A 23,682-nucleotide genomic window follows, 5' to 3' on the forward strand; every position below is an offset into this window, starting at 1 on the left:
CTAAAAGATGAAATGTCATTTCTGACATTAGCCCCCATTTGGGACCTGTAAGTATATTGCATAAGGACCATAATGATGATAGTTCATAGAATCCACTTTAAGAAAACAGTGGAAGATCAGACAAGCTTCTTTTGAATTGGTAAGTGTGCAGTCTTTAAATGCTGAAATGTTTATCAGTCACCTATGGTCACGTCGAAGGTCCATGCAGGCAGTGAGTCAGACGGTCGTATATGGGTGTGGAAGGGAAGTGGTACTTTGAGCTGAATGGGTCCTTTGACGTCAACCTCCTTTCCATTAGACACTAACTGGGCACTGATCATAGCCAATGGGTTTAACTTGACATTCCTATAACCTGTAATTCGGAATACAATGATAACTGAGATTCATTTTTTAATCTGCAGAAAATACATTGGAAAACTGTTTAATGGTGTCTAGAAGATAAACAAGAAGATAAACAGTGTCCCATCATGTTAGCTCTTGTGGTTAACCAAGCAGTCGGGCATTGCCAAATGAATAACACATAATAAAATTAATCAATGGAGTTTGTAGCTTTCATTAACAAAAACTGTACAACAATATATACTCCCCTCACTTACAGATAATTGACATTCAGTGGAACACGTAGGGTCAGCATTCACTCAAGATGTGAAAAGGAATGACGGGACAACTGTTTAGATTTGACTTGTACCACCATGTAGTCAAATGCAACAAATATTTAATCCTTTTTTTATTATTCATCTTACCTCCTTTACCGCTGAAGCTTTGAGTAAAGAAATTTGAGTCTTTTTCTGTAGGCAGGGCTGGTACTGTCAGATAGGCTGACAGCATGGAGATGGTAGCATTCTCAGACAGTTTGAGGAGACTTTTGGGAAACTGTACACTCGGTTGAAATGACAGATCTGTAATGTGAAAATAAATAAATAATGCAACAGCAGAAATTTTGTTTCAGTATCACATTCAGAGTAGGGCTCCATGCAGCAGATATATGTAGATACTTAAATGATAAGACTATAAATTTTTTAAAACAGCTCTCAATTTCAAAATAGTGGTATATTAGGCAATAGAGTAAGGAATGTTGACATAACTGACATACCAGATGCTTTTCGAGTTATCAGCACAGTGTCATCAAAGAGCCAGATGTTCCCTTGTGTTTGAGGACGCAGAGACATCGTAATAACAGAAAAAACTAGGAAATAGCATAAAACAAACACTCAAAACTCATTTCAGCAGCCAAGTTTTTCACATAAAATGTATATTGTGCCCCTGGACCACAAAACCAGTGTCAATTTTTTTAAATTGAGTTTTATACAGCACGCGAAAGCAAAATAAATAAGTTTTCCATTGATGTATGGTTTGTTAGGAAGGGACAATATTTGGCAGAGATACAACTATTTGAAAATCTGGAATCTGAGAGTGCAATAAAAGATTATCTAAATACTGAGAATATCACCTTTGTTCAAATGCAGTTCTTAGCAATGCATATTACTGTACTTATCAAAAATTAAGTTTTTTATATTTACTGTATATTTACAAAATATCTTCATGGAACCTGATCTTTACTTAATATCTTAATGATTTTTGGCATAAAAGAAAAATTTATTATTTTGACCCATGGAATGTTTTTTTTTTGTGTGTGTGTTTTTTGTGGTCCAGGGTCACATATTAGTTGTATTTCTCCATATCTTTGAAGGTCATTTCTCTATATTTATCAAAGCTCTAGTTGGGTGTTATACAACAAGCCAGGGCCAGGGTAAGGTCACATGGTTCACAGCTTTCTTGCTGCCTAATCATCTTTTTTTCACTATTTATTATTTAATCTCTCTAAAGTGTTTATTGAGCATATCTCACTAAAATATGTAGGAATTAACAGGAAACATTGGACTGAATAATAATAATAATAAAAAATATAATATAAACCTATAAAAAACGAAATCAAAAACCTGATGTCATCACATCATATAAAATACGCAATAACCAGTTAATTTAAATAACTCTTTGAGGATCTACACTTACTGGGCATCTTGGGGGTTTTCCAAGGCAGCTGTGTGAGCACATAGCCCTCCATGCTGGCCACCAGAGTGAGGGTCAGGCCAAGGCGGTATGGGACAGTGACCGTGACCTCTCCATTCTCCAACGTCTGGCTGGAGTGAATCTGGGATCCATTCGAGAACACTCCCACCAGAGCTCCTTTCAGGAACCTCTGGCTAGATGCATCTTTCACCCAAATCTTCAAGGTCAGGAGTGACTCTAGAGACAGAGAAAATGTCAGGTTTGTGTAGAAATTAATACAAATTTTGCATAAAAAATTTATATTGTGCATAAAACTGAGCATAGAAAGGTATTATGGTCGTTTAAATGCTATATTTAGCCTAAAACCCTTGTAATATGTGTCAAAGATAAGATAATTATATATATAAAAAAATAACTGAAATTGCTTAACGCATTAAAAACCAACACAGCCAACACTGAAAAAAATTGTTTGGTGACAGTAAAATCTTAGTCTTGAAATAGTAATGAGCACTGGAACCACGGCTCAGGCATAGCGACTTAAAAATAGATCAAAGTGCCAAATGTCGGATGAGCACATCAGTGAAAAGCTGAGACTTTAAAAAGCTTGAAAATCCTCTTTGAAATGTCTCTCAATACTGGAAAAAGAAGAGAATCCCTCATTCTTTGCATAGGCCATGTGCAGATCCTCAAAACACAAGATGACCAGGATGAAACAATGGGAGACACTTAAATAATAATGTGACATAGCTTCAAAAACAATGCTTTTTTCTTCTTCTTGATATTTGAAGATTATTAAAAGATTACTATTACATATTACTAGATTACTATGAATAATACAACCAGGAACTGGTACTGAACAAAATATATAACAGGAAATGTGCTACTGTAGTATATGGTAACAATAACGTTATAAAATTCGGTGTACTCTTTGTGCTCTACTAGACCCATCTGTTAATTGTTGTGGCTGGTGCTTTCAAGCTGTGGTCCAGGGATCCCCAGGGATCAGCAGAAAATTTGAGAAAAAAAAAAAGTAAATAAATAAAATCTAAATTATTAATATTTATTTAAAATCATTGCTCTATAATCTATTTTTATCAACATAAATGCCAACTATTTTTCTCAAATGATATTTTAGATTGCAAAATTTCAGATGACATTTTAGGAAATTGGGGGTTCAGTGGCATCAAAACGTTTGAAAACACGTGATATTAAAGACAGAGTGACATCAAACAGAGTGGTCTTGGATGATTTTGTCTCAAAGGTAATACCACCTCAAATGCACAGTGACTCTGTACAATCAAGATACACAGTGAAATGTTGCTCAACCATATCAGCTATTCACTTCTAAATAATGTGGGCATGGCTGTCCTAAATAAAGCCTGAAATGGGAGGCTTCACTGCGAAAGAGCTTCTCAGGCTCACAGATAATAGACATATATAAAGAACGCTACAGGCCAAAATTATGAGACAGCAAGCACAGCGGTCAACAGCGAACCCATTTCCTTTGTTGCCATGTACCCCATCATGAAAACATCCCTCTTATTTGTAAGCACACCTCATGCAGAGCTCATGGCGGTGCTGATGCTGAGGATGTAAACGATGCTGAAGAAAAACCCAGCGGATGCCGTGACCGTTACCTGATGAAGGCACCGTCGCATCCCACTGTCCCTTGAGCGTGGACGTCTGAGTGTCGCTGGCATTGTCCACCTCCGACAGCGAGGCAAGGCCGTGGGAGAGCACCCCACCCTCCGCTCTCCTCACGTACCCATCCACGCAGAAAATCAGCAGCGCGGCGAGGAGCAGACACCCCGAAAGATCTGGCATGGCGTCTGGGACATAACTGCACTCAGTGACACGGAGAAGGAGAATGTTGTTGTTTTTCCGTCTGCATATGGATGTGTATGTCACGGTCCCATCATGCTTCTCGTGTGGACCGACGGATATCTGAGCTGCTGGAGTCAGACTGGTGCGCGTGTTGCGTCATAGCTCATGCGATGCCATCTGCTGCCTCAGTGTTTTTTTTCTCTCTCTTTGTTAAAGCAATGCGCTTTTCATGCCTAGGTAAACAATTTAATTTTTGTATGACGTATTTAAAAAAAAACTATTAAAACTACTTTTAGTTATAAAAATGGTAATAAATATTTGTAAGCAAACGTGTTAGAGCAATAAAGTTTAAAAATAATTTTTTTTATTAGGAACAATATTAAATATTTCTCTATACATAAACCACCAGTCAAAAGTTCGGACACTGCTTATTATACTACTTTTTACATTTTTCAACCTTAACACCATCAAAATGATGATGTAGAGCAAATTGAAGCTTTATGTAAGCGAGAGAGAGAAAAAAAAACACTTCGAAAACAAACTGCTGTACATTACGCAAAACCATTTTAATTGTCATGAAATAACTGAACAGAATCACAGTTCATTAAATGTTAAAAGGACAAGGCAGTTTTTTGTGGGGTATTGAAATACCTCCATTTTATTGTAATAATTCAAGCGAATTACATTATAACAATGTACAACATACAAACAGACTGTGGAAAAGGTCTTCTGTAAAGAGAAAGTCTTGAGAGAGAAAAAAAAAAAAAAGGTGACCACATTTTCTCATTCAACCTCATTCTCCAAAAACAAAAAGTGTATTAATAACATAAAAACAAAAACCAGGAAATTAAGGGTCTTATTTATTTTTTAAAATAAAGACATTGATAACAAACATGATCTTTTCAATCGGTTCTATAAATGAGTGGATGAACATTCCTCGTGTAAAAGTATGAATCATCCAAGATCCTCTCTTTCCCCAAACCAGCTTCGAAGCATAGTTATTTAAAGCACTCATGGCAGTCATCTGTTCACCATACTTTTTTTTTTTTACTGAATAAAGCTTTAGAATGCTCACCAACCTCTGAACCAAAAAAAAAAAAAAAATAATAATAATAATAATAATAATAACAACAACAACAACAACAGTATTCAAACAGCTCCCATACAGTTTGTAGACGATCTGCATATTATGAAAGCCTTGTGATAGGCTAAGAACAGTGACACAGGAGGACACAGGTCAAGAAGAGCAAGTGGGAGGATGCTGAGACAGACTAAGCCACGCCTCCATCCCTGCCAACACATTAAACCTCCTCCTCTTCTTCATCATCATCCTCCAAGTCACAGAAGTCGATGGACGGCCTGCTGTCCTCCACCTCATCTTCATCAGATTCTGCATATGAACCTTTGAGTCCAAACATAAGGAAAATGCAGAAACATTATAAAAAAAAACCTGACTGGGAGGGGGGGGGGGCAATAACAGATGCCACCTTCTGGTGGAGAAGTAAACATAAGCAAGCATTTTTAACACCAACAGGGCACTGGTAATTCCTTCTATGCATTCATCAGCCAATTATGACTCACTATGTTGGTTAATAAAAAAACAGATGTAGTAAATGCCATGCAAACAGATTTCACTAATTATTATTATTTTTATGTACAAAGTACACATTTTTGCTTATTTAATACCAGCACTAGAACAAACATTGGGTTATCATCTATACTTACCTAAGCATTTAAAAGAAGCTGATATCAACAAATTTATAAAGATTAATATAAATTAACTGACAAGATTTATGGGTTTCATGATGCAGTACGAAAATAAATAGAAGTAATTCATAACATACTTTCAAGATTGTCCATGTGTTCATGTAGAGTTCTCGCCAAGTTGAAAAACTGAGCGAGAAAGGGGAGAATTTTTTGTTTTTTAAAATTACAACCATTAGCTTATAACATACACAATGCTGAGTGATGCACCACATGAGTCAAAGTACTGAACTAAAAGAAATAAATGATAAACAAAGCAATACAGGAAAGATGTGGAAGTCTTACCCCAGCATCATTTACAGCACCCAGGACATCAGAAAACCTCTGCTCACACAGATGCAGGAGCACCACCAGGTACAGCCCGCAGCTGATGAACTCGTACTCCGACTGAGGAATCAAAAACTATATTTAAAATATCATTCATGGAACAGATAGATGTGACATTACTTGAGAAGATAACCAGTCTTTGATGTTCCTTATTCAAGATGTTTCTGATCAATAGTTTGAGAAGATTTTTGGATAAATACTAGTTCTGGGGTTGTAGCATGACGCCGGATTAGCTGGCTAGCCAGGCAACTTTCAGATTAGTTGGTGCTTATCCTGGGTACCATGAAAGTGTCTTGGCTTTTAGCTGTGTTACTTGCGCTCCACGGCTAACTTTCTGGGTCAGAGATCTTAAACCAAAATTGGACCAATCAAATGGGAGCATAGTGACACTGACGCATCCAGCGTCACTCCAAATGAAAGGTTTCTATATAGTAAATTTTTTTAATATTTGACAATGACATTGTGTAGCTTTAATGAGAATTACTTTCCATTATTTTATAGAATTATTAATCTATTACGCACAAGAAATTTTAGTTTAATTATTATTAGTTTAGTGGTTGCACTTTATTTTACAGTACGTGTACTAACATGTACTTATAGTGTACTTCGTGTATTTATCTAAGAAAGTTCTGGTAACACAAGGTAACTACATGGGGTAGGGTTAGGTTTAGGGGTAGGTTCAGGGTTAGTACCTAGTTATTACATAGTTATTGTAATTACTATAATAAGTACATAGTATGTACATGAGGAACAGGAGTGTAAAATAAAGTGCTACCAGTTTAGTTTTAATGAGTATTAAGTTGATCTGTAATATAAATTAGCCGTAGAATCAATAGATAATCATTTAAATATGACTTCATGCGACCTTGTGTGTTCGAGTCTCTATACATCAACTATAATACTATAAAATATATATATATATTTCTTTTTAAAGTACAAAAAAAATTTAGTTGGAGTGTTTTCAGCTTATTTTTTTCCATATAAAAATATGTCATGCAGTTGCATCAAACACCGGTAAATTGTGATAAAATCGCAATTACAATTTCAAGGGAATGATCAATAATTAAGAAATGTCATAATCACGCAGCCCTAATTTGATTTATTTGTCCTCTTTCATGGACAAGTATTTTCTTCAGTGTAAATGCGTTTAAATTCTTCAACCTCTTAACCGTCAGGAAAAGTTTGAATTACGCTCGCGCGCGAGAGATGTAGAATCACAGTTTCAATATGTTGTAAGGCTTGTGATTGGCTGTTCTTCAATGATGTCACACATTTGCATGCAAACGCTCCACAAACTCAGGATAAAAGCCAGAGTTAACAGATAAAGTTGATCATCAGTATCATGGTACCAAAAAAGCTGGATTGGAGTGATTGTCAACTTTAAACGAATCCTGTAACATTGTTTCATTACCATCATGGTTCAGACCACTGATTTATTGTTTTTCTATGTAAAAATGCTAGACCAATGCAGAGCACAAGTTACGAGTCTAGAATATGTTTTTTTTTTTTTTTATTCCTCTACCTAGTATCGTATTTTTAAAATGCAAAAACATACTCAAAAAGGTCAGTTTGCAGTATTAATGCATGGGATATTGATGCCTCTTTTCAGGCCAAAACAAATATGGACATGCTATCAATGTGACATTTTCACACTTTGAAAGACTCTGCTGTTACATAAAACCAGGACTTCCTGGCTCTCACAAAAAGTGTTTTGCTAAACAGTGAACAGCAAAGGAAGAATAAAGAACTTTTTTGGGGGGTCCCTGTACTGTTGTATTTTGGTGTTATTTGGTAAACACCATAGCGGATGCAAAAACCTGAAAATCTGTTTGAAAAGATATAAAAACTTATTTTTCTTTCTGACAAGCGAGTGTCAGAAGTTGCACACTGATGCTCTGTGTACCAATGTAATTATGCTTTTCCTAAAGTGACACCGGCAGTTTTTTCACACACTGGTCTGAACGAGCACAAAAAAAAAAAAAAAAGGGGGGGGGGGGGGGAAATCTGACCAAATTCATGTTGGTGTGAACAGGCCTTAATTCCACATAACTCATCACTTTAGAGAATCTTTAAAAACCACAACTGGTCAAAAACATAATTGGGAAAAAAATAAACATGGTAATAATAATAATAATAATAATAATAATAATAATAATAATAAATTCATTAAATAAAATTCCTAACCAATCCCAACCAATTTTGGGTTTCACAGAAGGGAGTCATACAGGTTTGGAGCATCATGAGTGTTAATAATTTGCAAAAGGAAAGCTAGTCTGGTATGATCAGCCAGACAACACAATTTACAAATGCAATGGCAATAATGTGTTTGGCCTTAAAAATAATAGGTAATCTAAACAATGTGCTTTATTGTGCAATATGTATATAAACGTACCCTTTCGTGAGATCTGTAGAGCTCATTGATATCAAAGTTCTCAATGTTCAGGTGAAGTTTTTCCTTACAAAGTTCACAGGTAGTGATTGCCTCCAAGTTAGAACCTGTGTATCAAAGCAGAAATATGGACTCAATGAATGAAAAAAAATACCTGAATTCACCTTTTATTAGCAAATTTCGCCCTCAATGAATTTTTGAACCACAATTTATCTGTACTTTGGCAATGCTATGTTGCTCTTGGGAAAAACGAAACACGACATTTTCCAAATTGTAAGATGGCACTGCCACAGCATTCTTCTATAATGGCTATAAGTCTCCACAATGAAATTTTTTTTAAATACAGACAGTTAAATGAGATTCACATGGTTATGCATCAGTAGTCCTGAACTGCAGGAAATGAATCCCAAATCCTCTTTGTCAGACTGAAATTGTTCCTTTCTCTGTGCACATCAAACAAATGAATATACACAAAAAAAACACTCAATTTACTTCTGCTCTCAGGAAAAGACATCCATACCAGAGCTGATTTTGGAGCGGAGCCATTTCTTAATGCAGTCCTGGTGCACAAACTGCAGGCTGCCAGTGCACTTGCAGGGCTCGATCAGAGGGTTGGAACTCGACTGCTCCCCCATCTGACAGATTCGGCACAGATCACCCTCCTCCTCATCAGAGTCCTCCAACAGCAGGCTAATAGTAGGAAGGGGGTGTGAATAAAAGCAGCAGATTAAATTGGGAGCATCCTACTACACCAAGGGTGCCCAAACATTCATAGTTTAGACCCCCATTTCTATTTGACCACAATTGAACCAGCCAATCAAGATCTTCTGGATTTCTAGAAACATTCAAACAGATCTGTAGCTTCAGACTGAATCTTAACTTTGAAGGAAAGGGGCCCTTTGTTAACAGGAATGGACACAGCCTATAAATAAGTACCACAGTGAGAAAACTGTGCAAGTCGTAATTGATCAGTTTCTAAAGTGCATCCAAGGCTACGTACACACTGCAGGGCTTAATGCTCAATTCCGATTTTTTTTTTAAATTTGATTTTTTTTGCAAGGCTGTTCACATTTCCAATTAAATGCAACCCTTTGTGATCTCCTGTGTGAACGTGAAATGACCCAGAAGTGACCCGCATGCGCAGAGGAGTACTCAATGGTCGACGATATCACTCGTTTGCGGAAGTAGCTAATGTTAAACATGGATGTCAACAACAGTGCGATACGTTGACGGCCACTTAGTTTATTCCAGTCTTTAACCTCCTTGTATTCGGCTCTGAGGCTTTTTATTTTTCGCTGGCATTGGAGCCAGGATCGTCTGTAACCACGCTCGGCCATTTCGCTGGAAATGTTTTCGTACACCGCCCGGTTCCGATAAGAGCCCTCGAGTTAGGCCTGAATAGAGCAGTCACCCCAAATATTAATTAAATCTGTGACCTCTCTTCCCTTCCATTGACTGGTTTCAGCAGCATCGTCCGCCATGGTTGTTGTTTATCTTCTCGTTCCCGCCAACTTCAACGCAGAATTATGTTTGTAGCGTATCAATGACATAAGTGGCCTGGCTGTTCAGACGGCGGTCGCATTTCAAAAGATCGGATACGTATCGGATTCAGGACCACATACCCAAGTGGCCTGGGTCACATTTGAAAGATCGGATCCGTGTCATTCAGACTGTCAGGTCGCATAGGGCAAAAAAAAAAAAAAAAAAAAAAAATTCTGAATTGGGTCATTTCAGCCTGCAGTGTGAACGTAGCCCAAGTGTGTACTTCAGCGCTTGGTTTAAAAGTGACCCCTTATATGGAATCTGTGCTTAATACGTAGCTACATTCATAACAATGGACTTTTTTTGATAATGAAACCATACCTTTACTGTTTTTTTTTTTCTACCCCCCATCACAACAATTAGAGATCATTAAAATTGCCCTCTGACCTCTCCTGAATCTTTCGCAGTCTCTCTGGGTCTCTGGAGGGGGCGGGCTGCTCATCAGTTTGACTCCTCCCTTCTGCTCCCACTCCCACCCCAATTATCATATTCTCAGGCATACGGAAGAGTGGGCTGGTCATCAGTCTGCCCATGCTATGGCTTCGTCCTGCCAGACGGACTCCGTCCTGCAGTAGTGATGCAGAGAGACCTGAGGCTCCAGAAGAGGATGCTGATGTGGCACCCTCAGAGGACTCCTCTTCATCATCATCATCACAATTTGTGGCCCGGTCGGGTGTTTTACGGCCATCTCGGTCACCAAGAGGGAATTGGGTTGAACGATGAGGGTCCATGCGGGCGCTTTCATCACGCCCTTCCCTCCTGCGTCGAGAAAACAGTGGGGTACAGCGGTTCCAGTTCAGCCAGGACAGGCCTGTCGGAGATCTGATCGATTCCTGTGCGGGCTCTACTACAGAGCTCTCCTGTACTGGAGCGAGAGCTGGTCCGCGTCTGCGCAAGCTCCTCAACTCCGCTTCCAAATTTTCTCTATTGACAGGAGGAGAAGCTTCAGAGGTTGGGGCTTCATCTGGGCTTGAGTCATATGACCTTGAATCAGAGGCAGAGCTGGTGGTAGAGTTTGATTCCTGACTGGAGCGTCGGGAGAAAAGCCGAGATAGCAGACGCCTGGTTGTTCGCCTGCCATCTGAATCACCGCCATTCTGAGCGGGAAGTGGAGTGGGGGCGGGGCTAGAGGAAGGAGGGCTGGAGCTACAGTCAGTGAGGGGCGTGTAAGGGGTGGAGCTCCAGGATGAGCGCTGGGATGGTTCCGAGACAGAGGCTGTGGTTCTGGTGGAGCTAGAGCTGGAGCGTGGCATATCACGAGAGAATGGACCAGACTGGTAATCTGAGGTCATCCTGTAGGAGCTGCGCTCCAGAGGAGAAGGGAGATACTCGGCTGAGATACGTCGACTAGATGAACCATTCTCTCTGTGGGATAAATATTGGCTTTCTTTGGGTCGAGCACCTTGTGCATAGGTGGAGGTAACACGATCAGAGCGGTCTGAAGCACAAAAATGAAAGATAGAGTTACCATTATGGGCTACAATGCAATACATTAGACCAGCGATTTCCAACAGGGTTTCTGTTTGATTAAGGAGACATGCAACTCTCCTCCAGGTACACGGTTGAAAATAGGCTATTGTCCACATTAATTTGGAAATCTAAAAACTGAATTTTCGCCCTCAGTTCCCACTAACAGTTTTATACATTTCCCAAAAGTTGATCGTCCACAAGGATACATCTGAAAAGGAGTACAATGCTTCACATGACCAAAAACAAGCCATCGTTTTCAAATAGCTCTATTTTCACAGTCCACCCACCAACGCAGAAACACTTCTCAAAATTATTGACTTGGGATAGAGTCTTCAAAAGTGTGGGTGAATTGACAAAATTATGCATTTTCAAATGTATCACTATAATTAATGTGGGCTTAGTCTAAGGAGGGCATATAAAATGTTAGAAGAAATGCCATGACATCAGCAATATAAAAAAAAAAAATCTGACAATTTACAGTAAAGAGTTTCCACCCCAAGTGTTCATAAAAATTAAACCACAACGGCCATATGACCACAGCAACATTTAAGATGCTATTTAAGAAACTATTGGCCCAATCCAAAAAAAAAAAAATTGTGTTCTTACTGAATTATTACATTATGAACAAAATAAAAAAAAACTAAAGTTTTCATTCAGCACTTCTTTAAACAATATCCCAACATTTTAATAAAAATACTTTGAAAAAGTGAAATTAAGTCATCATGCCTAGAACCAATCAGAGAAAGAAGGCTGGTACAGAGAACAGACCACAAGAGCAGGACTAGACTGTTAGTAGATGACTGTGTCTATGTAAACGTGAGTAGATGTTTGCACATACACAGTGAAGATGTCAACCCGCTAGGCCGGTAACTAGACTCCCCCAGTGAGGTCAGTCCTGAATCCCCCCTCTTCTCCAAATCTCTGCGAGCCCAAAGACCCTCTGATGGAGTGGACAAAGATGAGGAGGGGGATGATGAAGAGGATCTAGACAAAGGACTGATGGAGGATTTCCATGAAGAATCTACATACAAGATCAATGTGTTAATCCACCATAAATCCATACTCTGAATAGACACACAATATTTCCTATAGTTACAGTATTTTTGTAACTAATGCGACATACTTCCTAAAGTGGAATAAGAACTGGCAAGTTTAGGTGCCGATGGGGTTCTGGGATATCCTGCTCTATTCGTGTAGGAAAGTTTTGCTCTTTTAGACTCGCTGTCTTGGGATGTGCCAAGAAGTCCACAGTAGGTTCCCGGTCTTCTCTCAGAGTCGGTCTAAAATCCAAATACACAAACAAACGCAATCAGATGTCCCATCTGGGATGTTTGCTTAACAGATTCTCGGATCCTTCATATATTATTATAAAACCACTTTATAGAACTTGTTTATACAAGATTTATAACCAAATTATTTACAAGTCTGCTTCGGTCCCCACTGGTGGATCCTGTCCATGTTCGATCACATGAAGATGACGATGATGATGAAGACAGAGAGACAGGAGTAGAGAGCTTCCAGTTGGAGTGACGGCTTTCAGTTGAATTGTAACCTCTTGGAGAGCTCAGCAGACGAGGGCTCTTCAACACACAGGAAACATTGGAAATGAACATACAGCATATGAACGTTAAAACAGAAACATGTGACAGGAAGAGATTCAATAATTATTGAGTCATTCAACTACATCAATAATGAGATGCATGGGCCAGTATACAGACTTCAACAGCCAACCACAAAGCTTCTGCAAGTAGTTTCCTTCCTAAAGCATATAGGTGGTTTGCGGTGTTATGTCGAGAAATCCCCAGTGGCGAATTATATATATGGATGTGCTGATGGTGGCTAACGTTGTTTAATGTCTACTTCAACATTGACTAATGTAGTCAAGTTCTTAGATGTGATGTTTAAAACAAACTCTGGGAGTCAGAAACGACTCTGGAAGTTTCAGTAACTTTATCTAGCGAGACAGTCCTTGACAGGTTGATGAGATACACCAGGGCCAGGAATCTAGTGTGCACTATAAAAAGCCCAGTGAACCAAGGCAGTGTAACACGAAGACCTTTCCAGAGCCCCAGCAGTGCTGCGGAATATGAGATGCTAATAGAGATAAACACACGGAGCTCCACAGTGCCGCTCTCATGCTTCGAGAATTTTCATGAAGTTTTACTGACTGAAGGGGTGGAGAAAACAAGTCAACTTATACAGTGACGAGAGGAAGAGAAAGATAGAGGAAAGAAAAGAAAAAGTCCCTTAGGTAAATACTTTGGTAGGGATGTCCTGATACAACTTTTTCCACTTCCGATGCCGCAGCTTTGGCTATTTGCAGATACCGATATCAATCCGATATTTTTATTTTATTCTTGAACTAATACTATTAATAATAAAATAATAAATGGAAGCACTTTGCTCAATTAGTCACCTATAAACAAAAAAGTCATTATTTTATCTTTGTTATTAACAAAAAAATTAAAAGATACACATTACAAATACACATAATACACTAATAAAAATAAACTGTGTTTTGCAGGTGCAATAGTATTTAGCAGTAGCATTGAAAAAAATTTAATGAACAAGTAAAAATACAACTTATTTACAAATTACAATTGTACCTAGATAGTTGCCTATGGCTATGATTTTACTAATACGGTTTTCGGTTTGATTTTACAGTCTCAAGCATTCAGAAATGACACGCAAGAAAATTTGACTTCAATAAAACCAAGGATTCGTTTTTGTAAGGGTAATGATTGTCCACATTTTTGTTGAAGAATTATAGAGGCTGGCATTTCTATCGCAAAAAGGTGGCCAAAAATGAAAGATTAATTGGATATTTGAATTGAATTAATTAAACGGAACATTGAAAATCTAAGAGGATATTAAGGCAGATGCGACATTAAATCAAGTTATTAACTTAAAATGTTAGCAAAATCAAAAAAAGATTAACAGGATTATAAAACTATCTAAAAGTGATGCACGGGCCTCATCTTTGGCTTTTTCTTTTCCTTATCTCGGCGCCGGACTACTGTTGTCTTTTCCCAGGCAAAGTTGTCCATCAGTTATGATCTTTTGCAGACAGCCACAAACATGAGGTGAGAGCGAGGGTTTACGTATACGCTAATATACGTATAAAACGTAAGCGTTTTGCTGAACTGGATGTCACAGCTAGGGAAATGCTAATATTCAAGCATTTAGGCGATGGTAAAGAGGTTAACATATATTTTCCCTTGGTTTGTGTTGGATAGGTATTGGACATAGGTATCGGATCATAATTTTTTTCTCTCCCCTCCGATCTAGCATCTAGGCCAGTATCTACCCAATACCGATGTTGTGGATCGGAGACACTTTGGTATATTAAAAATATATATAAAAATATATTAACATTTATTATTGATAACCCTTAGAGACCCAGCATAACAGAACTGTTATGACTGCATAAATCAATTTAATAGCTAATTTTCACTAAATATGTGAAAAACTACATGCAACAGTAGCTAACAGTCTGAAATTACACTTTGTTATTTAACATTTCTATACAACTAAAAACACAAAATGCATAGCAAAAACTGTTGCTGTAGATTAAAGGTTTAGCATTTCATGAATTATAAAATCACAATTGATCACAACTTTATACTGATTTTCATGTTGAAATTATAATGCATAAGTGACAGTAAAATATATAAGAGCAGTATATTTTGAGATATGATATTTGGCTAGTTTTTTGATTGACCATCATGCTTTTTTCCCCCACTCAAACCTGGCAACCCTGATGTTGGGCAAAAAACAACAACAACAACAACGCATTACATTTTTAATATGTTTAATATAAAAATTACAGTATTCATTATTTCATGACTGCATCCTCACTGGTAGAATATACATGTATGCATGTGTGTGTATACATGCATTGAATTGTTGTGAACACAAAACTTTTCCATGTTGTGTATACAGATTTTGTGCAAACAGAGAGTTTAAAGATGGGGCGGGGGGTGCTAACATGAATATCAATGCTTAGGTCTCTGAGGCATAATCAATTTGTGGAACACATCATCGTCCCATAGACTTCCATTCAATCTAAAGGAAAAGCTATTTTCTGTGGTAATCAACATCATATCACAGATTGAACTATACAACCGGTACTGAACCTGAAACACTACTTTAACAGTGCTAGGTTATGTAGGGGAAATATATGGATTTCTGGGTGACTGGTTTAGCAGAAGGGACTGATGATTCAGAAGAGATGGCAGTGGTCTACTGAGAGACTTAAGCTGCACTACTCGTGGATGTGAACGCAGACAATACAGAAATGAATGTGTCAATGTATTACCTGATAGTCGGAGTCTAATTTGACAGAAGCTTCTCTGCTAAAGCGATCTCTTCCCAATACGCTCCCTCTGCCATAGAGTCTGCTCGCACTGAGCGCTGAAGATGAGGAGGAGAGCGAGGACGGCGATGACAGCGAGGAAGAGCTGGAGACAGCAAACGGAAACCGACGAGATTTCGAATCCATCTCTAAACTGCACCCTGAGAGACAGAGACACCATTACAGCCGCACACCCATGACAGCAGTCCCCGCTAAATCCCATTTAAAAACAGGTTTGGTAATGAGATGTTTCAGGCGTGTCCTTATGTCATGTTCTTCTATAAACTGTCAAGCATTACAAGTTGCCTCCAGCAGTGTGATGGGTTTTAGAGGAATAGTTCACCAAAAAAGGAAACATTTGGTCATGTACTCACATTCGCATTGTTCCAAACCAGTCTGACTTACTTTCTTACTGCTTCAGACTCCATTCATCATAATTACACATTAAAGAACTATTAGCACATTATTAAAGGTTTAGTTCACGCAAAAATGAACATCCTGTCGTCATTTACTAACTATCATGTTGCTCCCAAAGCCAGTAAGCCTTTAGCTCACCTTGGAAATATTTTCATATATTTTTTTTTTTTCATTCTCCCAGCCTCTTAAAGTTCATGCTACCAATATTTGTATGCTTCAAAAAGTATAAAAATATATCATAAAAATAAACCATACAAGCACTGCGATTTAATCTCTTTATTATTTGAGGAACAGATTTTAAGTTAGGCTTTTATTTACGTCTAGACATTGATCAACACACACACACACACACACACACACACACACACACACACACACACAGAGAGAGAGAGAGAGAGAGAGCACAAAGTAATGTAAACAAAAGTTCAAACATGCCTGACATTACCAATTATCTGTAACCCTGAGGAAAAAGGCTTTGGAGCGGTTGCGTTCTTAAACACACAGACAGTATGGACCACCTTATCCCCCCCCCATTCTTAAACGTACACATCTTTCTGCTGCATCCTTCATCAAGTCCTCTATAAATACCCACCCCTCTACAGTAAAGTATCAAAATAGCACCTTCCTGCAATGAAAGCTCTCTGCTCCATGTCAGGCTTTTTCCAAATCACATTTGCCAAGTGCGAACACTGCTAAACTTAACCTGAAGGCACGAAAGCAGTGCTTCTGTCAGGTGTCAGGCAGAAAAAGAGCAACTGAGAGAGGGGCGACTGCAAGCTTAAGCCTGTACTTGAAATGCATACTCATTTAGAATATATAGTAGGCCTCAAAGCTTTTAGACAGCTAAAGCGACTATTTTGATGCATCATTTCATATGACGCAGCTTGGAACAGCTCTTGCATCATTTAAAACTATCTTCTGAATGTCTGTGCTGCTCTCTTCCATGCACTAATACTGACAACAACAACAAAAAGAGCACAGTCTAACAACTTCTGCACTATTTTTCAAGTATTCAAAGGCTATATGATTTGCAGATTTAACCAAATTTGGAGTTGCCACTATTCACTAAGGCTATGACAGTCTGGTGAACTTCTCCATTTCTGTTTGACGGAAACAAGAAACTAATATGGGGTTTCGAAAGACATGACAGTGAGGAAATAAATGACTGTTCCGCATTCATTTCTTTTCAAAGTATTTTTCATAGATCAACACTGGTAAAGGTACTAAAGGTGAATGACAAGCAGAATGCGAAATACATTAACTTCAGGGCGTGCATGCAAGGAGAGGCAGAACAAACAAAAAAAAAACAAAAAAAAACATGTGAAACCTTGTGGCTTTGTTTGCTGATTATGCAACCAGTGCAGGAACATCTTGTTAAACCCAAGGACTGTACACTCAACAAAAAACACACAAATCAGTACATTAATAAAATTAAGAGCCATTTTAAACGAATGCTTTCTTGCAGTTTCCTCATTTTGAGGTTTCTAAAAGTGTTGAGCACACTTCAGCACATATGTGCTCTTCCTTGACTTCCTGTGCATCAGTTTGAACAAAGAATTTTAAATGTCAATGGGTGCAAGTCTTACTATTTTTATTTAGATATTTAGGAAAAAAAATGTAAATACCAACAACGACCTATTTAAATATCTCTCCGGTTTCCAGACCACAATGTTTAAGTCCTGTTTGGTGCACTTGCATGAACTTGACAGGACAAACAGCATAATTCTGATTGTAAACCACAGCTGATGCATATCAAAAAGGTGAGCTGCCAGTGATTTGCATTAGCTCAGCAAAGCTCTCGGGTTCCCAGCGCATTAGAAAAACCAAATGACTCGCAGAAGAGGTTAACACGGAATATTTATACCGCACAAACGCTTTTGCTCAAATAAATCAAACAGATTTAAGTCAGTGCATTCAATTAATAAAAGGACATGATCATGACATGCGCCACTGACCCGTTAAACTAGACGCTCTGGGTTGCATGTGATCCCAGGAGTCAGTCGCATTAATAAACCAGCACTCTGCCAGATGTCTAACGTTAGGCCTTGTTTTTGTTAGCAAGGACACTTCGTAACTACAACAAGAATACAACTCGCTGGGTAATCGACTGCAATTAAACCGCAAGCGTTTATATTTAACTTACACTTAGCAATCAATACCCGTTAAAACGAAGGAATTTCAATGTATTAAAACGGTCCGATTGGCATTACTTCCGTGTGAACTCACCTCTGATTTTCCGTCTCTCTGCCTTTAATATTAATGGCGTCCGTGTGTTGATATAGGGAGGGTCACGTGGTTTAAAGTGTAAGCGGAGACCCGCAGGAAACGCCTACTTTGTTCACGGCGGCTGAGTGTCAGCTGCCCCGGCCAGTGAACGACAGAGTAGCGAAATACGCCCCGCCCTCTTTTCTCTTGACATACTGCATGTAAATGATACATGTGTTAGGTTGTAAAATCCAAAATAAAATTAGAGTGCCTCTCTACCCCATCCATTGGTATATACAGAAATCTGATCTTTGATCTTGAGGAAGATCAAAAAAATATAGCCTATAATTAAATTAGGTCTATTCTTTTTATAATTTGAAAAGGAAAATTGCACTATTACTAAAACGAATTAAATATATCTTCCTGAGAAACAGAAAGAAAGTTTTGTAAAATGTATTATTATTATTAATAGTATTATTATTTATTATGAATTGGTTGGGGCATAAGAAAGAATTGCAAAAAAAGATACTTTATTCATATTTTATTCTATGTCCTTTGTAGAGGACGCAAGGATTTCAAAAAATAAATAGTCATGAAAAGACATGTATAGGTAAAAACAATGTTTTATTTTTTCATTCACCAGTAAGTTTTTATGTTTCAGACTATTTTTAGCCAAATTTCTTTCCCTATTGACTTGTTGTGCTTCCCCAAAATGCCTTATTAACATAATGTTGTTCCTGATGTCCAAAAGTCTATACCTAAGTCCCAGAAAGATTTTTTTAAATAATTTTTATTCTAATATTTTTTTTAATTGCATGTCTATAAAGTATAGTTTAAATTTACTAATGCACAACTGAAAATACTTAGTGAGTGAAACGAGGCAGAACATTGACAGTCTAAGAGACTTGTTAATTAGAAATTACAACACCAAGACTTTAAATATTTGTATGCTTTATTATTTAAATTGTTTATACACTTTATTCAGAATTTTGTCTACAAATGTACTTGTGTGTTTACACTTGGGGTTTTGACTTTTTTCTTTTTCTGTTAGTTGTCCGTCATAGTGTTATATAATGTTGGTCACTGAATAATTAAAGTTATGTTGTAAAACTTAAAAATGCAGGTGGCATACAAAGGCAGTAGTGTGAAATAAATTCTGGTAAATAATAGTAATTTTTCTAGTGTCGTTCAGTGTAAATACGAATTAATTAAACCGAACAATTAAACTGAACACAATGGCATTTGTTAAAGAGTTTGTCTAATTGTCCAGTAGAGGGAGGCATAATGCATCTGATACAGTAATAACTGCACCGTTTCACTTGTGTTTGCTCACAGCCACATGGCATTTATTCTGTCACAGTGGTAATTAAAATATTGCACGTGTGATAATAAGACATTAATGAGAACAATGCAAACTAAAATGTTGCTTTACAAGCTATAAGGTCTTAAAATACACTAACTATATTCATATTGCTATTTGATTAACTGAGGCAAACAATTTGTCATTATGCACACAAGCTTCGAAGGGGGAAAAATCAATTTCTGAGTCTAGGAGGACTGATAGCTGATACAAAATGCGTTTTCAATTGCATCCATTTTTTTGACTGAACAGTTAAATTAATTAAACAGCATGCCTTTTGACTTAATTTCTCGAGAATATTAAATGAATTCTTTATAATTGGGTCATTGATCATAGCCAAAGATAAGCTACTTAAGAAGTACTTTATTTAATAACTGGTTTACTTTACAGAAGTCCACTGCTGTGTACTCAGATCCATTTTTAAAGAGTAGGATGAGAGGAAACATCTTTAAAATTTAAAATAGTAAAGATTCCTGCCTCATGCCCTGATGTGCACATATGGAAGAACATTTGATTAGGAGACAGATTTTAACTCTGTGTGATAGAGGAAGAGCTCTCTTTCACTCTTAATCCTTACATGGTGACAAAGGCCCTATAATGAAGAGGTCACCATCAGAACAAAGCCGGAGCACAAGCACCACCCCCACCAGTGTTTGCCTTGTCCGTCTGCTGTCATGTTCGGCCTCCCACCAGTGGATGACTGGATTAAGGAAGACTTCTAAGGTTTATGTTTGCGAAAGAGGAAGGAAGCGCTGAACATGGGTGCCCGGCGTCAAATATCTTGTATCTTTTTTGAGAGCAAGGACATGAGCTTCCACTCTCTGCTTGATTTTTTTGGGACTTTAAGTTGTAAAAGTTGAAAGGGGCTGATACAGGCCACGTCATGCTTCTGTATTAGGAAACACAGACTGCATTCACCAAATAAAATGGTCACAGCTGAGTTTCTTTCTTTTTACAGATAAGAAAAAAAACAACAGGGTAGAAGTCAGTAGCTTCAGACATGGCTGAAAGAATGTCTGGCCTCTTTCTCCTCAGATGTGTAATCACAAAGGAATGCCTGCAGATCGCTTGGCTTTTCCACCGGCCTCCGTTCACTAGTTCTCTAGTTGCTTTCCCACGCCTTCCCCTGGTCTCCATCAGCCTCTTGCTTTTTTTTCCCCTGGCCGAGGTTCACAACACATGAACGCACCTCAGAGGGCCATGCTTTCACAAAGGACACAATGCCACTTCAGTCAGCAAAGCTGCGCACAGACCCTGAAATAGAAATTGTTGTGAGAATATGTTTGTCTGCCCTCCCATTCATGTGATTGTCGTTACTCACACGCACTTCCCCAACATCTGACAAGAGAGTCGCTCTCTTCTGAGCATCTGTTCGGTGAGTTTTCCATCTGAAATCAGCACGAGGTTTCAGCTACTTTTGTTTGCTCTATGTGATTGCAATTGGGATAATCAAGAAGTGTCGCAATCCGAAACGAGCAAAAACACATGGTGTAGTGTACTTTCATTTTTTGAAGATCACGGACACTAAACCCGTACAAGTGCATAATGTGGTGCATTCTTGCTAATTCTCTCTTGATTAGTGTTAGATTGCTGTGTAAACATTCCTCCTTTTCCTTTTTTTCTCTCTCTCTCTCAAGTGCCTGGGAAAGTATAGAGAGCTGACAGGAAAAACTACCTGTTAGTTGTTTACTATTTTCCAGTCCTCCAGGTGTATAGTGACTGCTGTGATTATCCGTGCTCCACCCAAAACCACCCTGCTGAGTGGAGATGGATGGCTCATGGGGGATAAAAACACACTCGAACACACACTCTCACGTGTTGCTGGGGTGTTGAGACACGGCTATTATCACGGTGTTGCTGATGGCCTAGTTTTGATCATACAAAAAGGAGGTTCCTCCGAATGTCTGACCCAGCTCGCCGCCTAGAGCACAGACAGCAGTGAGGCGAAATGACTAATTAAAGCAGACGTTGTTTTTGCATAAATCAAGGTCTGATACGGACTGACAGTTGGCGTGACAATTTAAATAGATTTCCTGAGAAGGGAAAGGGAGAACAAATGCAAGTGTTCAGTTGGCATTATGCAATTTGGCGTTAGCCAGACAGGAAAGGGGAGGTCCGCAGGAAGGTGTTATGAAATGAGATCATTAAAAAGAAGTTGAAGGTGAATAAGACCAAGGAATGCTTATAGCTTTGTCTCTTCATTTCAGACTTTCAGATGTCTGTCTTTGAAGGCGCACAACAAAAGCCAAGCTATCATTTCTCAGGTGGAACTTCGCGAAGGCAGGGCTCTACCTAATCTATCGTTGTACTGCTGAATTTATTCAATAACATCCCTGTTTTCTATGCCCTTGGCACCAATGCTTGTGGCCATAAATAGCTTCCATATGACATTTGTAACAGCGCATATATATGCACGATAAAGCACCGTGCTAGCATCGTTCCAGTTCAGCAAAATGTAATTGAGAACAACACATCAAGGCCAGGGAGAATCATTTATGCACACTCCTTTAATTTCAGAATAATTCTTACAACTGTTGTTTAAGGCGTCATTTTTTAAAGGGAATTTATGTTAAATATTTCCATTAGCGCCTTGCACTGTAGGCAGTATGATAATTTAAATAGTCACCCAAAAGGGTTATTAAATAATATTATCTTTACAAATGGAAGCAGGCACAGCCGCTGAAAGCTAATCTAGGGAAATTGATCAGCTGCACGGGCTTGTCCTCTGTTTTTCCTTCCTTCCATCCATGAAAATGTACCTCTGTCTTTTTTTTCTCTCTCTCCACAGGATGGATGTTGCAGGGTTGCTTGACAGATCCTATTTTACTGGTCTTGGTGAACGCTCAATCTATTTTCCTCCCCCCCTTTATTAATCCTCCTAATGTTTTCTCTCCTCCTCCGGCGGCTGATGCACTCTTTGATATATCATTGCTGAAGGGAGCGAGGGAAAATGTCAATTACGACTGTTAAATGTGAACATTTAACTACTGTACGGATGTTAGATCTGCTAGATGTTACTGCTGTAGTTTTATAAGAGTATGTTGAAGAGAACGAAAAGTGGATAATTTTCTCGGTTTATTGGTCAGTTTAAGATGAACCCTGCTACCACTTAAGGGAGCTGTTTTTTCCCCTACAAACCATGCTTTAATAATAAAATGATGTATTTTGTCTCCTTAATGGAGGAATTAAAAGCTTCATTGTGCTGTTCTCCTGTGAGATCTGCAGCCTGACTCAGACCCGTTAGGAATGATTGCATCTCTATGACAAGATACTCCATTTTAAAGCCATGACTGGATTCGTTTTTTCTCCCACATTAATGACCCCTTCCTGGAAATGAGTGTAGGGGGTGGGGGGGGGGGGGTGTTGAGTAAGTGAGCGAGCGAGAAAGAGAACAAGGGCTGATGTCAGTGGTCTGTCACCCCTCATGTGGTTATCCCCTGTGGGTCTGCCACTCCATCACTTCCTGTTTACCTCATCGCCGCCATATTAACTAGACTTTCCTCACATAGGGATGATGCACCTACAGTAAACAGTGGAAAAAAAATCAGGTTAGCATCTGTTCGCATGCCTTTGCAGAAACATTACATCCAGAGGTCAAAGGTCAGCTTATGTGCAGCCAGTATGATCACTATACACACTAATAATCATGACTAGGGTGCAAAATGTATTTATTTCCAATGGAGAAAATATATTTGGCTGACATTGAAACCTTATCTTGCATTATTTTTTGTTTTTAATTATATATATATATATATATATATATATATATATATATATATATATATATATATATATATATATATATATAAATAAAAATTATTATTATTATTATTATTTTTGTGTGTGTGTGTGTGTGTGTGTGTGTGTGTTTTCTTTCTATACAACGCAGGTTATTGTGTTGCAGCTGTCAAACTGCACCTGTCACAAAAGTGATTTTCTTGACATATTTGTTGGTTTGGGTGATTAATGCAGGGAATATTCCACATGGAATAGAGAGAGGGGAAAAAAACTCATTCTGTC

General features: G+C 38.3%; 2 protein-coding genes and 1 long non-coding RNA gene across 4 annotated transcripts in view; all 3 read right to left on the reverse strand.

Moving 5' to 3' along the window:
* The window catches only part of fam171b (family with sequence similarity 171 member B), a 95,315-nt gene extending 91,309 nt beyond the window's left edge, over positions 1-4,006 (reverse strand). The window contains exons 1-5 of the mRNA XM_052600696.1: positions 3,648-4,006; positions 2,014-2,247; positions 1,094-1,186; positions 744-899; positions 182-352 (exon numbers count right to left, since the gene is read on the reverse strand). Coding sequence (XP_052456656.1) covers positions 182-352; positions 744-899; positions 1,094-1,186; positions 2,014-2,247; positions 3,648-3,834 — 841 coding nt within the window. The 5' untranslated portion in view covers positions 3,835-4,006. The remainder of the gene's footprint in view (positions 1-181; positions 353-743; positions 900-1,093; positions 1,187-2,013; positions 2,248-3,647) is intronic.
* A 455-nt stretch (positions 4,007-4,461) lies between these two features.
* LOC128016210 (E3 ubiquitin-protein ligase MARCHF7) lies at positions 4,462-18,397 on the reverse strand. 2 transcript variants are annotated; one of them, XR_008184088.1, is made up of 11 exons: positions 18,324-18,394; positions 15,645-15,841; positions 12,748-12,906; positions 12,450-12,606; positions 12,165-12,347; positions 10,244-11,294; positions 8,835-9,004; positions 8,318-8,421; positions 5,884-5,985; positions 4,967-5,236; positions 4,462-4,802 (listed from the first exon to the last, which is right to left on the reverse strand). XR_008184088.1 is itself a non-coding variant. In XM_052600697.1 (11 exons), the coding sequence occupies exons 2-11, from the start codon at positions 15,825-15,827 to the stop codon at positions 5,136-5,138; spliced, it is 2,259 nt and encodes a 752-aa protein (XP_052456657.1). In that variant the 5' UTR covers positions 15,828-15,841; positions 18,324-18,397; the 3' UTR covers positions 4,967-5,135. The 2 variants fall into 2 exon arrangements, 1 of the variants encoding a protein (XP_052456657.1); XM_052600697.1 differs by lacking the exon at positions 4,462-4,802 and adding an exon at positions 5,679-5,727 and having other exon boundaries at positions 18,324-18,397.
* An 839-nt stretch (positions 18,398-19,236) lies between these two features.
* LOC128015364 (uncharacterized) lies at positions 19,237-23,355 on the reverse strand. Its single transcript, XR_008183874.1, has 2 exons — positions 20,984-23,355; positions 19,237-20,916 (listed from the first exon to the last, which is right to left on the reverse strand). It is a non-coding gene; the product is annotated as an uncharacterized LOC128015364 (long non-coding RNA).
* Positions 23,356-23,682: the final 327 nt, after the last annotated feature.

This window comes from Carassius gibelio, chromosome A6, assembly GCF_023724105.1.
Source record: "Carassius gibelio isolate Cgi1373 ecotype wild population from Czech Republic chromosome A6, carGib1.2-hapl.c, whole genome shotgun sequence".
NCBI lineage: Eukaryota > Metazoa > Chordata > Actinopteri > Cypriniformes > Cyprinidae > Carassius > Carassius gibelio.

Excerpts from the sequence above, each read along its gene's own strand:
- LOC128016210 (XM_052600697.1), bottom strand. The coding sequence starts at position 15,827 with ATGGATTCGAAATCTCGTCGGTTTCCGTTTGCTGTCTCCAGCTCTTCC. Across the intron at positions 9,005-10,243 it reads CTGCGAAAGATTCAGGAGAG|CCTGCTGTTGGAGGACTCTG; the intron begins GTCAGAGGGCAA and ends TCCTACTATTAG. Across the intron at positions 5,728-5,883 it reads GTGCTGTAAATGATGCTGGG|TTTTTCAACTTGGCGAGAAC; the intron begins GTAAGACTTCCA and ends TTTCTCGCTCAG.